General features: G+C 45.4%; 1 protein-coding gene and 1 long non-coding RNA gene across 2 annotated transcripts in view; one reads left to right on the top strand and one right to left on the bottom strand.

The window, feature by feature from the left end:
• Positions 1 to 97: 97 nt before the first annotated feature.
• On the bottom strand, positions 98 to 2,262 carry LOC121297825. The gene is made up of 3 exons (XR_005947223.1): positions 1,750 to 2,262; positions 407 to 552; positions 98 to 187 (listed from the first exon to the last, which is right to left on the bottom strand). It is a non-coding gene; the product is annotated as an uncharacterized LOC121297825 (long non-coding RNA).
• Positions 2,263 to 12,329: 10,067 nt separating this feature from the next.
• LOC121297703 (angiopoietin-1-like) overlaps positions 12,330 to 13,285 on the top strand; it is a 42,799-nt gene continuing 41,843 nt past the window's right edge. Inside the window, exon 1 of the mRNA XM_041224146.1 lies at positions 12,330 to 13,087. Coding sequence (XP_041080080.1) covers positions 12,791 to 13,087 — 297 coding nt within the window. The 5' untranslated portion in view covers positions 12,330 to 12,790. The remainder of the gene's footprint in view (positions 13,088 to 13,285) is intronic.

Genomic DNA, 13,285 nt, shown 5'->3' with positions numbered 1-13,285 from the left:
CCTAACCCTCTCCCTAAAGAATCAGCAGACAGGCTGACCCCTAACCCTCACCCTCACCCTAACGAACCAGCAGACAGGCTGACCCCTCACCCTCACCCTAACCCTCACCCTAACAAACCAGCAGACAGGCTGACCCCTCACCCTCACCCTAACCCTCACCCTAACAAACCAGCAGACAGGCTGACCCCTCACATGGAGCTGGGACCCTCACCCTCACCCTAACGAACCAGCAGACAGGCTGACCCTCTTGCACCCTCACCCTAACCCTCACCCTAACAAACCAGAGACAGGCTGACCCTCACCCTCACCCTCACCCTCACCTACCCAGGACTGGAAGGAGGGGACCCCTTGGGGTCACCCTCAACCCTCTCCCTAAAGAATCAGCAGACAGGCTGACCCCTCTAACCTCACCCTCACCCTAACGAACCAGCAGACAGGCTGACCCCTCACCCTCACCCTAACCCTCACCCTAACAAACCAGCAGACAGGCTGACCCCTCACCCTCACCCTCACCCTAACAAACCAGCAGACAGGCTGACCCCTCACCCTCACCTCACCTAACCAGGCAGACAGGCTGACGAACCTCACCCTAAGCACAGGCTGACCCCCTACACCCTCAACCCTAACCCTCACCCTAACGAATCCTACAGGCTGACCCCCCTAACTGCACCCCTAACCCTCACCCTAAAGAATCAGCAGACAGGCTGACCCCTAACCCTCACCTCACCCTAACGAACCAGCACACAGGCTGACCCTCACCCTGGGAGGTAACCCTCACCCTAAACAAATTGCAGACAGGCTGATTCACCTCTTCACCTAACAAACCAGCAGACAGGGACTGACCCTCACTGACACGACCCCTCACCTCACCCCTAACGAACCAGCACAGGCTGACCCCTAACCCTCACCCTAACCCTCACCCTAAAGAACCAGCAGACAGGGGACCCCCTAACCCTCACCCTCACCCTAACGAACCAGCAGCACAGGCGACTGGGATTGCCTCACCGACTGGGGAGTGGGAATCAGCAGACAGGCTGACCCCCTAACCCTCACCCTCACCCTAACGAACAGCAGCACAGGGACCCCTAACCTCACCCTAACCCTCACCCTAAAGAAACAGCGACAGGCTGACCCTCTCACCCTAACCCTCACGAACCGATCCCTCACCCTAACGAACCAGCAGACAGGCTGACCCCTAACCCTCACCCTAACCCTCACCCTAAAGAACCAGCAGACAGGCTGACCCCTAACCCTCACCCTCACCCTCACCCTAACCAAACCTCACAGGCTGACCCTATGTCACCCTCACCCTAACGACAGAGCAGGGCTGACCCTAACCCTCACCCTAGTAACGAGTCAGCAGACAGGCTGACCCCTCACCCTGGACCCTGGGACCTCACCCTAACGAAACCAGCAGACAGGCTGACCCTCACCCTCCCTGGACCCTAAAAACCAGCAGACAGGCTGACCCCTAACTAGACCGACTAAACCATCACACTAAAGAAATGGCAGTTGGCTGGACCCCTCACCCTCACCCTCACCCTAGTCTAGAACCAGCAACAGGTGACCCCTAACCCCTCACACCAATTACCACACTCGGGACATTGTTTCGCAGACTGGCGGTATCTGTGAGGGGAGTGAGAGATTAGATCTGCTAGTCATGGTGTCCCGATGGGGATTTCTAGCACAGGATCTGGGAGCGGGATCCTAACTTGACACCTAAAAGATCTAGTTAGGCTGACCCCTAACCCTCACCCTCACCCTAACGAACCAGCAGACAGGCTGACCCCTAACCCTCACCTTAACAAACCAGCAGACCGGCTGAGTGAGCAGCACTACCAGCTACTTGAAGTGTGCTCTTTGTCTTGTGTCTTAATGCAAGCATGACAGCGAAAGAGATTATCATTAGGATGGGTGTGGCTTGGTTCTCCACTAATTCCAAACTCTTGACATTGTTTTACAGTGGGGTGTATTCGTGGGGTAACAGAGCTTAGCATCATACACACTAAGGCCCTGTCCAGGTAACAGAGCTTAGCATCATACACACTAAGGCCCTGTCCACACTACATAACCGATCTCAGAACCGATTGAGTCGGGTTTAATGAGTCCACACACTGTTAGAACAGTTCTGTTACAGCTCCCAGCAGCGCAATGAACAGTGCAAATTAATACCATAGCAACCATGCACTCTATTTTAAAATAATGTGTTATACTTCATATTAATAGAGGTCCATATTGCTAAAAAGAAATAAAACAAGTATTTTAGAAGAAGTAGGTAACACACACACACACACACTGACACACACACACACACACTGACACAACACACACACACAACACACACACACAGACACACACACTGACACACACACAACACAACACACAACAGATACAGACACTCACACACTCACTTCACACACACACACACACACACACACACACACACACACACACACACACAGACACACACACACAGACACACTGACAAACACACACACACACACACAAACACACACACAGACACAGACACACACACACTGACACACACAGACACACACACAGACACACACACACACACACACACACACACACACACTGACACACACACACACACACACACACACACCATGTGTTAACAGAAGTGTTTTTTTTCCAATTAGATTAAACATTGCTTTGCAAACTCTTGATTAGTTGCAGACCACACTGATTAAACACTCATTTGAAATCTTTGAATGCTGTGGGCAGCGTTTCTCCTTTGCTGTGCACTTTCTGGTGTTGCTTCACTTTCTCATCTCAGTCCCAGCGAGTAAACACTCCCCCTGAATCAGTGGAGAATTAAGCCCTCGAGAAAGATCAACCCCATCGTCTTTGCACATTACAGCAATGTTGTTTGAAATGTATCTTGTGAAATAGAAATAGCTGGATTGTCCCGAGAACTGCACAAAGCCCAAGAAGAAGAAGAAGAAGAAGAAGAAGAAACCATTAATATTATTTTGAGATCTCTATGTAAGATATGGGCAGTGAGTCACTGAAAATGAGGTGTGTCACTTTCAACTTACCCCATTGAAATCCTATACAACTATCGTTTTTCATTTCCAAACTATTATTATTATTATTATTATTATTATTATTATTATTATTATTATTATTATTATTATTATGTGCATCTTAACACTATAATAATTGTATTATAATCTAGAGCAAAGTTATTATTGTTTCAGATTTGCACTGATGACAAGTATGAACAGTACAAGTTTTTATTCGTATTTTTGGATCAGCGAATCATACACCTGCATTCTTTTTTAAAGGGGAGTGTTTAAAAACAATATAGAGCAGCATTGTCATGTGGAATGATATGATGTCATCCCTTCCCTTACACTGCTGTGTTTGAAAGCCATTGCAATAATGCAAGCTGTCAGACAGAGCTGGCTGGCAACCAGGGGGCTATGTAGATACAGTCTAGATCAGGGGTCTAGATACAGTCTAGATCAGGGGTCTGTAGATACAGCCTAGATCAGGGGTCTGTAGATACAGTCTAGATCAGGGGTCTAGATACTGTCTAGATCAGGGGTCTAGATACAGTCTAGATCAGGGGTCTATGCATATACAGTCTAGATCAGGGATGTATGTAGATACAGTCTAGATCAGGGGTCTATGTAGATACAGTCTGGATCAGGGGTCTGTAGGTACAGTCTAGATCAGGGGTCTAGATACAGTCTAGATCAGGGGTGTATGTAGATACAATCTAGATCAGGGGTCTGTAGATACAGTCTGGATCAGGGGTCTGTAGATAAAGTCTCGATCAGGGGTCTAGATACAGTCTAGATCAGGGGTCTATGTAGATACAGTCTGGATCAGGGGTCTGTAGATACAGTCTAGATCAGGGGTCTATATACAGTCTAGATCAGGAGTGTATGTAGATACAGTCTAGATCAGGGGTCTATGTAGATACAGTCTGGATCAGGGGTCTGTAGATACAGTCTAGATCAGGGGTCTAGATACAGTCTAGATCAGGGGTCTAGATACAGTCTAGATCAGGGATGTATGTAGATACAGTCTAGATCAGGGGTCTATGTAGATACAGTCTAGATCAGGGGTCTAGATACAGTCTAGATCAGGGGTCTATGTAGATACAGTCTATTATGCTCATTCACTAAACAGGCCACCTTTGCAGCAACGCTTTATCTTCAATGACACGGCGTTCATTTCTGCAGCTTTACATTCAGGTACTGCCTGTAACCCCAAAAACATTTGTTTAATTGAGCCCTCAGTCCAGAGAATGCCTTGGATTCGTTTAGTCAAACTGCATCATAAATACCCATTTACAAAACGACCTGTGTTAATCCCTCTAGCACCAAAATGTTTTGCATTTGTTCTTGTTTTATGAAGATGCATGGCACATGGTTTTTATTGCATATGCAAATCTGTATTGTGAAATTATTTTATAATCGTAATGTTGGCATTATTCGTTTGCATTGTATATGTAGTCATATTTAATTTGTTTTAAATTATATTCAACATTCTTGTTTTGTTAACATTTCAAATGTTAAAAGGGATCTGGTTCATTCTGTCTCAAGGCTGGCACGTTGTATTGGTTTGTATGAAATGCAATATCATTGTTCGAATCATTGCAAATAAAAGGTTTCTTGCTGCTGCATCCACGGGGCTTTAAGTGAATGTAAACCCTGTGCAGTTTTCAGGTAAATCAGAAGTTTAACTGGGACTTTAGCACCCTCTTGCGGTGAAATAAAATACTACAGCTAAGTGGATGGTGTTAGAAACGCCTTGTGCACAGACCTGCTAATTTTGTGTTGTGCACTACACCGTGTGCAGGGTTCTGAAGATGAGATACAGTGAGCTCTAGGCTAGGTATGTCGATTTTACACTATGAAAAATACTGTAACTATTAATTGTAATACGATATCCTGGTTTTTACCCATGAGTGGAAACTGTACGGTTCTGGCTTGACATTTTTTGTAATCATTTGAAAAAAGTTGAATATTTTAGATTCCATGTAAATCAAACCAAAGATTGTTCAATTTTAGAATAATAAATGTAAACACAATAGGAATACACCTGCATAGGTTTGTTTAAAATGTATAGAACGGGCAATACATCTTTCAGTCACCAGATGGCAGCATAGCTCTATGATCCAAACCTCACTATTTAACTGGACAATTACATTCTGTTCAACCTATAATAATTCTGTGCTTGAATGTTACAGCCTTACCAGCTCATGACTGGGTGTAATGAACAGAGCAGGCCATACACCAGAGGAGTTCAGAGCTGTGCTTTTACTGAACGTAAGAAACGCAGACATTGCCGGCACACACAATCTGTGAGTACAGGCTCACAAAGCCAGCGGCACAGCTCAGCATTCCACAAGAGCACAGACTCACAAAGCCAGCGGCACAGCTCAGCTTTCTATCTGCAAGAGCACAGACTCACAAAGCCAGCGGCACAGCTCAGCTTTCTATCTGCAAGAGCACAGACTCACAAAGCCAGCGGCACAGCTCAGCTTTCTATCTGCAAGAGCACAGGCTCACAAAACCAGAGGCACAGCTCAGCTTTCCACAAGAGCACAGACTCACAAAGCCAACGGCACAGCTCAGCTTTCTATCTGCAAGAGCACAGACTCACAAAGCCAGCGGCACAGCTCAGCTTTCTATCTGCAAGAGCACAGACTCACAAAGCCAATGGCACAGCTCAGCTTTCTATCTGCAAGAGCACAGGCTCACAAAGCCAGAGGCACAGCTCAGCTTTCCACAAGAGCACAGACTCACAAAGCCAGCGGCACAGCTCAGCTTTCCACAAGAGCACAGACTCACAAAGCCAGCGGCACAGCTCAGCTTTCCACAAGAGCACAGACTCACAAAGCCAGCGGCACGGCTCAGCTTTCCACAAGAGCACAGACTCACAAAGCCAGCGGCACGGCTCAGCTTTCCACAAGAGCACAGACTCACAAAGCCAGCGGCACGGCTCAGCTTTCCACAAGAGCACAGACTCACAAAGCCAGCGGCACGGCTCAGCTTTCCACAAGAGCACAGACTCACAAAGCCAGCGGCACGGCTCAGCTTTCCACAAGAGCACAGACTCACAAAGCCAGCGGCACGGCTCAGCTTTCCACAAGAGCACAGACTCACAAAGCCAGCGGCACGGCTCAGCTTTCCACAAGAGCACAGGCTCACAAAGCCAGCGGCACAGCTCAGCTTTCCACAAGAGCACAGACTCACAAAGCCAGCGGCACAGCTCAGCTTTCCACAAGAGCACAGACTCACAAAGCCAGCGGCACAGCTCAGCTTTCCACAAGAGCACAGACTCACAAAGCCAGCGGCACAGCTCAGCTTTCCACAAGAGCACAGACTCACAAAGCCAGCGGCACAGCTCAGCTTTCCACAAGAGCACAGACTCACAAAGCCAGCGGCACAGCTCAGCTTTCCACAAGAGCACAGACTCACAAAGCCAGTGGCACAGCTCAGCTTTCTATCTGCAAGAGCACAGACTCACAAAGCCAGTGACACAGCTCAGCTTTCTACCCTCAATTACACCTCTCCAGTGTAACGACTCCAGCTTCAATGACAAGACCAAATAATGTGCTGACTCTCTGTGGGTCTCAATCATCTTCATTTAAAACGTGTCTCTACCATAGAGGTGGATTCAAGCATGATGGTTTTCACAGCACCTAACCCTTTGTTTGCTCGCTGGACACAGACTATTCATAAAGAGCATGCAGCTCAGAGTGTGCAAGTGAAAGGATTTTAGTGTCCTTGAGCCCCTATTCATAATGAGATGCAGCTCAGTGAGAGCTCACATCTGCTGGGATATCTCTTTGTCTAATGCTGCTAAAAGTTACTTCATTTCTGGCAATCATCTCATAACCATTTTAAGCATCAACAGGCAAATGGCCGGGCTTTTCTTGCCTGTCCAGCCAGCACAGAGCCGCAGACCGTTGACACAGATTGAAAATAAGTCAATATTTATCCAGCCAAGATTAAAGAACGATCAAAACCGATCTCCTGCGAATGACATGCTGCTGCGCTGGCTAAATGTTATTCTTTATTCTAGGTCTCTGCGGCTTGGTTTCTCAATCCTCCTCTTCACCGTTTATCAATCACTATGGTGTCTTTCCCCAAGCAAATCAAAAGATCTTTCAAGTTTCTCCAGTCTGCGTATCACTTGGGTAGAAAACGTTCCTGTTACAGGAACAGTTTTAACGCTTGCCATGAATCATGCCATGAAGCAGCACGAACCCAGCGGACTGTGTCCTGATTAAAACACCCTGACTGTCTAGATCATTTAGACTCACCATACCGTTTTTAGACAATTGCACAGTTTTTTCTCAAAAAGTAATGTGTTTTTTTTCTGTGTAATGAAGATATAGATTTTTCCCTAACTTGGTTAATAACGAATTGTGACATATGACCGTTACGAATCCACTGAAAATGAGGCTTGTTAAAGGGACGCTGGTAGTCTGGAGTGAGATTACTCTAGATAGGATGCTACACCTTTAATTTAAAGCCTCTTCCTGGCTCCCATGAGCCCTTCTGAAGCATGCAAACATTCCCAGAGGGCCATGGGGCATGCTCCGCTCTCTCTGCTTCACATAAGTCCTTAATCACTTCCTGTGCACGTTCACATTGGGATGACCTTTGCTCCCCCCCCCCCACAGCGGCTTCTCCCACCTCTCAAAACAAACCATTTAACATTACAGTTAACATCACACCAGCCTGCCCACTGCCTGTTACAGACGCCTCAGCAATTCCCATCTGAGCTGAAGCTTTAGCACTCCTGTAAATGAAGCTGACCAATGAGAGGACCTACTTGATGAAGTTGACCAATGAGATGTCCTACTTGATGAAGCTGACCAATGAGAGGACCTACTTGATGAAGCTGACCAATGAGATGTCCTACTTGAGTAAGAAGGCAAGGGCATTCCAAGCCTGCAGCATGGGAAGAGCATTGTCCATTATGTCCTCGTTAGATTGGTGTGTCTGCAATGCGTAGGGATTTGAGGTGCAGAGTTTCACTTGACTCCCTCTTCTCTGCCCCTGAGGTTGAGCATAAGAGTCATAAGAAACAGGAACCTGCAAGTTCTGATTTAGGTAATAAAGCCTAATATATACAGCACATGCTTTCAGACCACACTAGCACGCACAGTATCTGACAGCCACACTCTCAAGTTTAGCAAAGCAGAGCTTTATCAACGCAAAGGCTCTCTATCTATCCGGTCAGGCAGGCTTTTTAGAGAGGTCCTGTGTGTTAACATATACATGTATGGCACCAATCCTAGAATACTTGAAAACCTAATTGCGCTTAATGGGAGCCATAAGTCTCTGTGATTACACCGTGATTACTACCGTTAGGAGATTATTGAGGAATTTGCAAAGCAAATAAGTTGCTTGTTCATGATAAAATATAATACAAACACTAATGATAAATGGGAGAATTGGTGTGATTAATAGGGTCTAGTGCTGAGGGTGATGATGCTTGCTTGCTCTAGAATTCACCCCAGTCTGCTCTGGATTAAAGTACAGCCCTCTAGCACGCTGTGTTGAAAAGTTTACTGCACACTCATCGAAACCCATCAGAAAACACCAGCCGACTGCTGATTCCTTGCTTCAAATGAACCTTCCTATTTACATAGTCTCTCCCTCGCTGACACTGTGTTTAGTACATTCTATAGCCCTTTAGTTTGGAGGGATTTGAACTTAAATTGAAGAGGCCTTTCAGATACTGCTATTAACATCAGGCAGTGCAAGATTAGTCAAATCAGCCACATCCAGACCTATGACATGCTAACAGGGGTCTGTGAATTCAGCCAGAGTTAAGTGAAAGTTCAGCACATCCCTTTGATCTCTTGCAATGCTCCCAGAGTGGTCTGTGGAGGTGCATACTGTAGTGATAACTGTTCCAGTGTGTCACTGTCAGCTGCTGCATGCGAGCGTCAGAATAACCATGCTCTGTTGGCATTTGGCAACTATTACACTATCTGAGAATAAAATAATTATACCGTGTATTATATTAATAACAGCATAAACAGTTATGACAATGAGAAACTGCAACATAATAACTATTTTGTTAGAAAATAATTTGAGCATTGAAAAATGTCTTTGCTAGTGCTCCTCTGGTGAGACTGCTTCCCTCTTGTTTTGCTGTGGGTGATTGTAAGATCAGTTTAATGAACCATGGCACTCAGCAGGTATGGCGGGATTAATGGTGTTTTCATTGCAATCATGGTTGCATCATGGGATCCAGTCAACACAACTCTTATAGTTATAGGCCCAGTCGCTGAACATTTCTCTCTCAGCCCTTTCTATCCCTCTGATTTCTTCTGTTTATTTGCACTGCTAGAGACTGCATAATCTTTTGTATTGTTTGGCTGTAGAATGGACATTTGTTAATTATCTTGCAGCGGGTCTGTAGAGGATAGCTAAAGAGATCAAATTAATTAACAACCCCATTGAAGACAATCCGAACCCTTGGACCTGATCAGTACGCTGCAAACCCACTGCAGAAAAGTGTGCTCTGATCAGCTAAATCAATTCTCTTGAATTGATTTAGCTGATCATTCTAGCACATCGTTTTGCTGAAAGGTGGTTTCAGTTTGTATAGTTTGTTTGGCTATGGTTTCTGACTGGCACATTCTTTCTAAACATTGCTTGGCTTTGTGATTAAAACACAAGGCTTGATTTAATAATAAGTGTCCCTAATTATTACACTGTCATAACTGTCATGACTCGTGCAGCAGCTAAGTAATTACACCTCTAGCTGTGTAGTCACAGTGCAACAGCAGCCTTTATTACAACATGAAAAATGTTGGCATTCGCAAACGTCTTTTGTAACAACGCTGTATTAACTCATATGATGTGGTTATAAGCAATGTCATAACCAAGTAATGACACATGCAATTGCAGTCTGAGTACAGTGAAGTCAAGTGTCCTTAATTTACAGCCCGAAATACAACAGGAAGAGCTCAGAATTATACCTGGTTTCAAAGTTTAAGGGCAATGGTGTATGGGTTCTTAAAATAGTGCTTTTTGTTTTGTTCTAATCCTGGTATATATATAGCTTTAGATCTTCCCATCATATGTATTTACAAACAGGATATGCTGAGACTGGCTGGGACATGCTGTGCCAAGTATAAAACTATCTCAGGGAATACAAAAGCCATGTTAACTACAAGCAGTGATTGCATACAACAGGGCTGTATGAACTAATAAAAACAACATCTTGAAATGTGAAAGAAGCTATTTGCCAGTTTCACAGACCCTGATTAGCAGCAATCCTGGACTCCCTTATCTGAAGGTAACATCAGCTAGTCCGATATCACTACTAATCAGACTCTTATGCAGTCCTGCTACTGGCAATTGACAATGAACAGTTAGTATTTCAGCCCATGTTTTATTGCGGATGGTAAAGATAAGGTTTCTACAGGAAGATGACTTGCAGATATGGTTCTGATAGGAGCTGCTCTGGAGCACAGTAAATACACATCACAACCAGGACAGAAAACAGCCGTCTTCTCACTTTGTCACACGTGAATGGCTGGGATACAAGCTTGATCTGATCCCTGCTGAACTGTGTAGAGAGCTCCCAGCTGCTGTATCCCTTTACAAAGCGAACAGGACGTGTGGCACAATCCCAGGCTAATCTAATGAGAGTGACCCAAGGGCTTTCAGAGCACTTTCCAGGTGTAATCCGCTGGGCTTGCTCACACAGAGACTGTGCTCACACAGCTTCATGGAGCTCATCAAGGAGATTTCTCTCGTTGTGGTCTTGTCGTTTTGTGTTTCTGTATCTAATACTCTTTGTGTTTCTGTACTCCTTCCATCCAGGGGGGAGCAGAGTGTTTTTATGTATTTGTTTGTTTTGTGTCCTCTGCTGCAGTCCTGTTCCTCGCTCCCCGAGTGAGGGTAAGGAGACTTTTAATTCATGCCAAGGACACACAGCAAAGAGCCTCTCCAATGAGCCTGCCCAGTGGAACTGAAGCATTCTGGGAAGAGACGGTTTTATTTATTTATCCCGCTCTGACTGGGTAGAAACGTTTACCAGAGAGCTTGGCTTAATAGAAATGAGACATGCAGTTTCTGTAACTATATAGTAAGATTCTCTAAAGCTGAAAACAATGTATTTCCCTGCCCACTGCATCGTATTCATTTACAGTCATTATTTTGTCTTTTTTAGTTTTGGAAATGTGTGCTGATTTCACAGTAATATCTGTCGTGTACAGATAAATACAGACTCTCCTATTGCATTGTGCACCAGGACAGAACAGACTCTCCTATTGCATTGTGACTGGGACAGAACAGACTCTCCTTTGCATTGTGACTGGGACAGAACAGACTCTCCTATTGCATTGTGACTGGGACAGAACAGACTCTCCTATTGCATTGTGACTGGGACAGAACAGACTCTCCTATTGCATTGTGACTGGGACAGAACAGACTCTCCTATTGCATTGTGACTGGGACAGAACAGACTCTCCTATTGCATTGTGACTGGGACAGAACAGACTCTCCTATTGCATTGTGACTGGGACAGAACAGACTCTCCTATTGCATTGTGACTGGGACAGAACAGACTCTCCTATTGCAATGTGACTGGGACAGAACAGACTCTCCTATTGCATTGTGACTGGGACAGAACAGACTCTCCTATTGCATTGTGACTGGGACAGAACAGACTCTCCTATTGCATTGTGACTGGGACAGAACAGACTCTCCTATTGCATTGTGACTGGGACAGAACAGACTCTCCTATTGCATTGTGACTGGGACAGAACAGACTCTGTTTAGATTGGGTTTCTGTGTTGGGAACTCACATAGTTTTTGGGGAGCTGAGCCACACATTATTGTGCAGAAGCGCACCAGAGAAAATGAGGGTGATTTTGTTTTTGTTAAGCAATCTTTATTTATATTTCAGACATAAAGCAATGCCAGTGAAAATGTGTGATCAGCTGCAATGCTGTACGTTTAAAGGGTTTGATCCCTTAAAACACGATCCCTGCCAGTGAACTAGTGCAGCCAATTGCCATTTTTATACATGGAGCTGCTAGCATTTATTATGTTTTACAAACATTTTTGAACAGATGCCAAGACACCAGATGAACTGCAGAACAATTTGTGCAACCCCCCTCAAAAAAAACATATACAAATCTGTTAAAAATGAAAATTACAAAAATAGCAGGCTCTAGAAGAAATTTTTCTGAGAACTTTCTAAGAATATTTCAGTTTCTTCCGCTTTCTTCTCCTAATCCCAGAGTCTTTGCTGCTTTAGTACATCTGTGATTAATGAGCTTGGTTTATTTGAGCATAGCCACGGTTTTTATTTAAAAAGCAGGCAGGTTTGTGTGTTCTCTACCACTTGACTGACACATGAGAATGGGGAGCTGATATGATTAGGTGGAAGCCTTCCCTCTGGCTCTTATCGGCTGTGAGATAAGGGGCTGTGCTTTTCACTTTGGTCACTTTTGAAACTCGACCCCACGGTAGTGGGATAGAAGGGAGGCAGAAGCACGCATTTTGATCCACAGCTCCTTCCACAGGCTGTCCGTGGGTCATTCCTGCCTGAGAGAGAGACAGAGACAGAGCTCTGGGAGAGTTTAAGCAAGTCAGAGGCAGCAGAGAAAAAAAGTTTAATAGGGCATCTGCACAGCAATTAAATAAGAGCTCTGAGTGAAAAGGGGCTGCAAGATTTAAAGAACTCGTAAAGGACTTTAATACAGTCCTGCAGACAGTGGCAGATTTAAAGGACTGTAATACAGTGTTGTAGGTAGTGTCAGCTGAACACGATGCAATGGTCTTGCATTGGTCTGAGTCTGCTGATTGCTTGTGCCTCAGCAGCCTCCTCAGCGAGCAGTGCCCAGCGTCGTGGGGCGGATGGCAGTAGGAGACGGGTGCATCGGGTGCAGCACGGGCAGTGTAGCTACACCTTCGTGCTGCCCGAACTGGAGAACTGCAGGGGGGCGCAGGACCAGTACGGCAGCAGCAACGCCCTGCAGAGGGATGCACCCTTTGTGGAGAACCCACTGCACAAGCTTCAGCACCTGGAGCACGCCATGGAGAACAACACGCAGTGGCTGCAGAAGGTAGGAACACGTTGGCTTCTACTCTGACTGGCTGTGCTTTAGGATGCTGCTGTGCTACCCAAAGACACTACTGTATTGGGTTTTTTTTGTTATTGCTTTTCACCAAGGTGATTCACATAATAAAAAAGTGTTTGCTTGTTTTGTTGCAAATGCAGTGTTGTTTTGTGGCTAGTCGGTGGCATTGGTGTCCTAGTTTGA

This window comes from Polyodon spathula, chromosome 23 (genome assembly GCF_017654505.1).
Source record: "Polyodon spathula isolate WHYD16114869_AA chromosome 23, ASM1765450v1, whole genome shotgun sequence".
Lineage (NCBI taxonomy): Eukaryota > Metazoa > Chordata > Actinopteri > Acipenseriformes > Polyodontidae > Polyodon > Polyodon spathula.
This window is presented reverse-complemented; position numbering and strand designations above follow the sequence as displayed.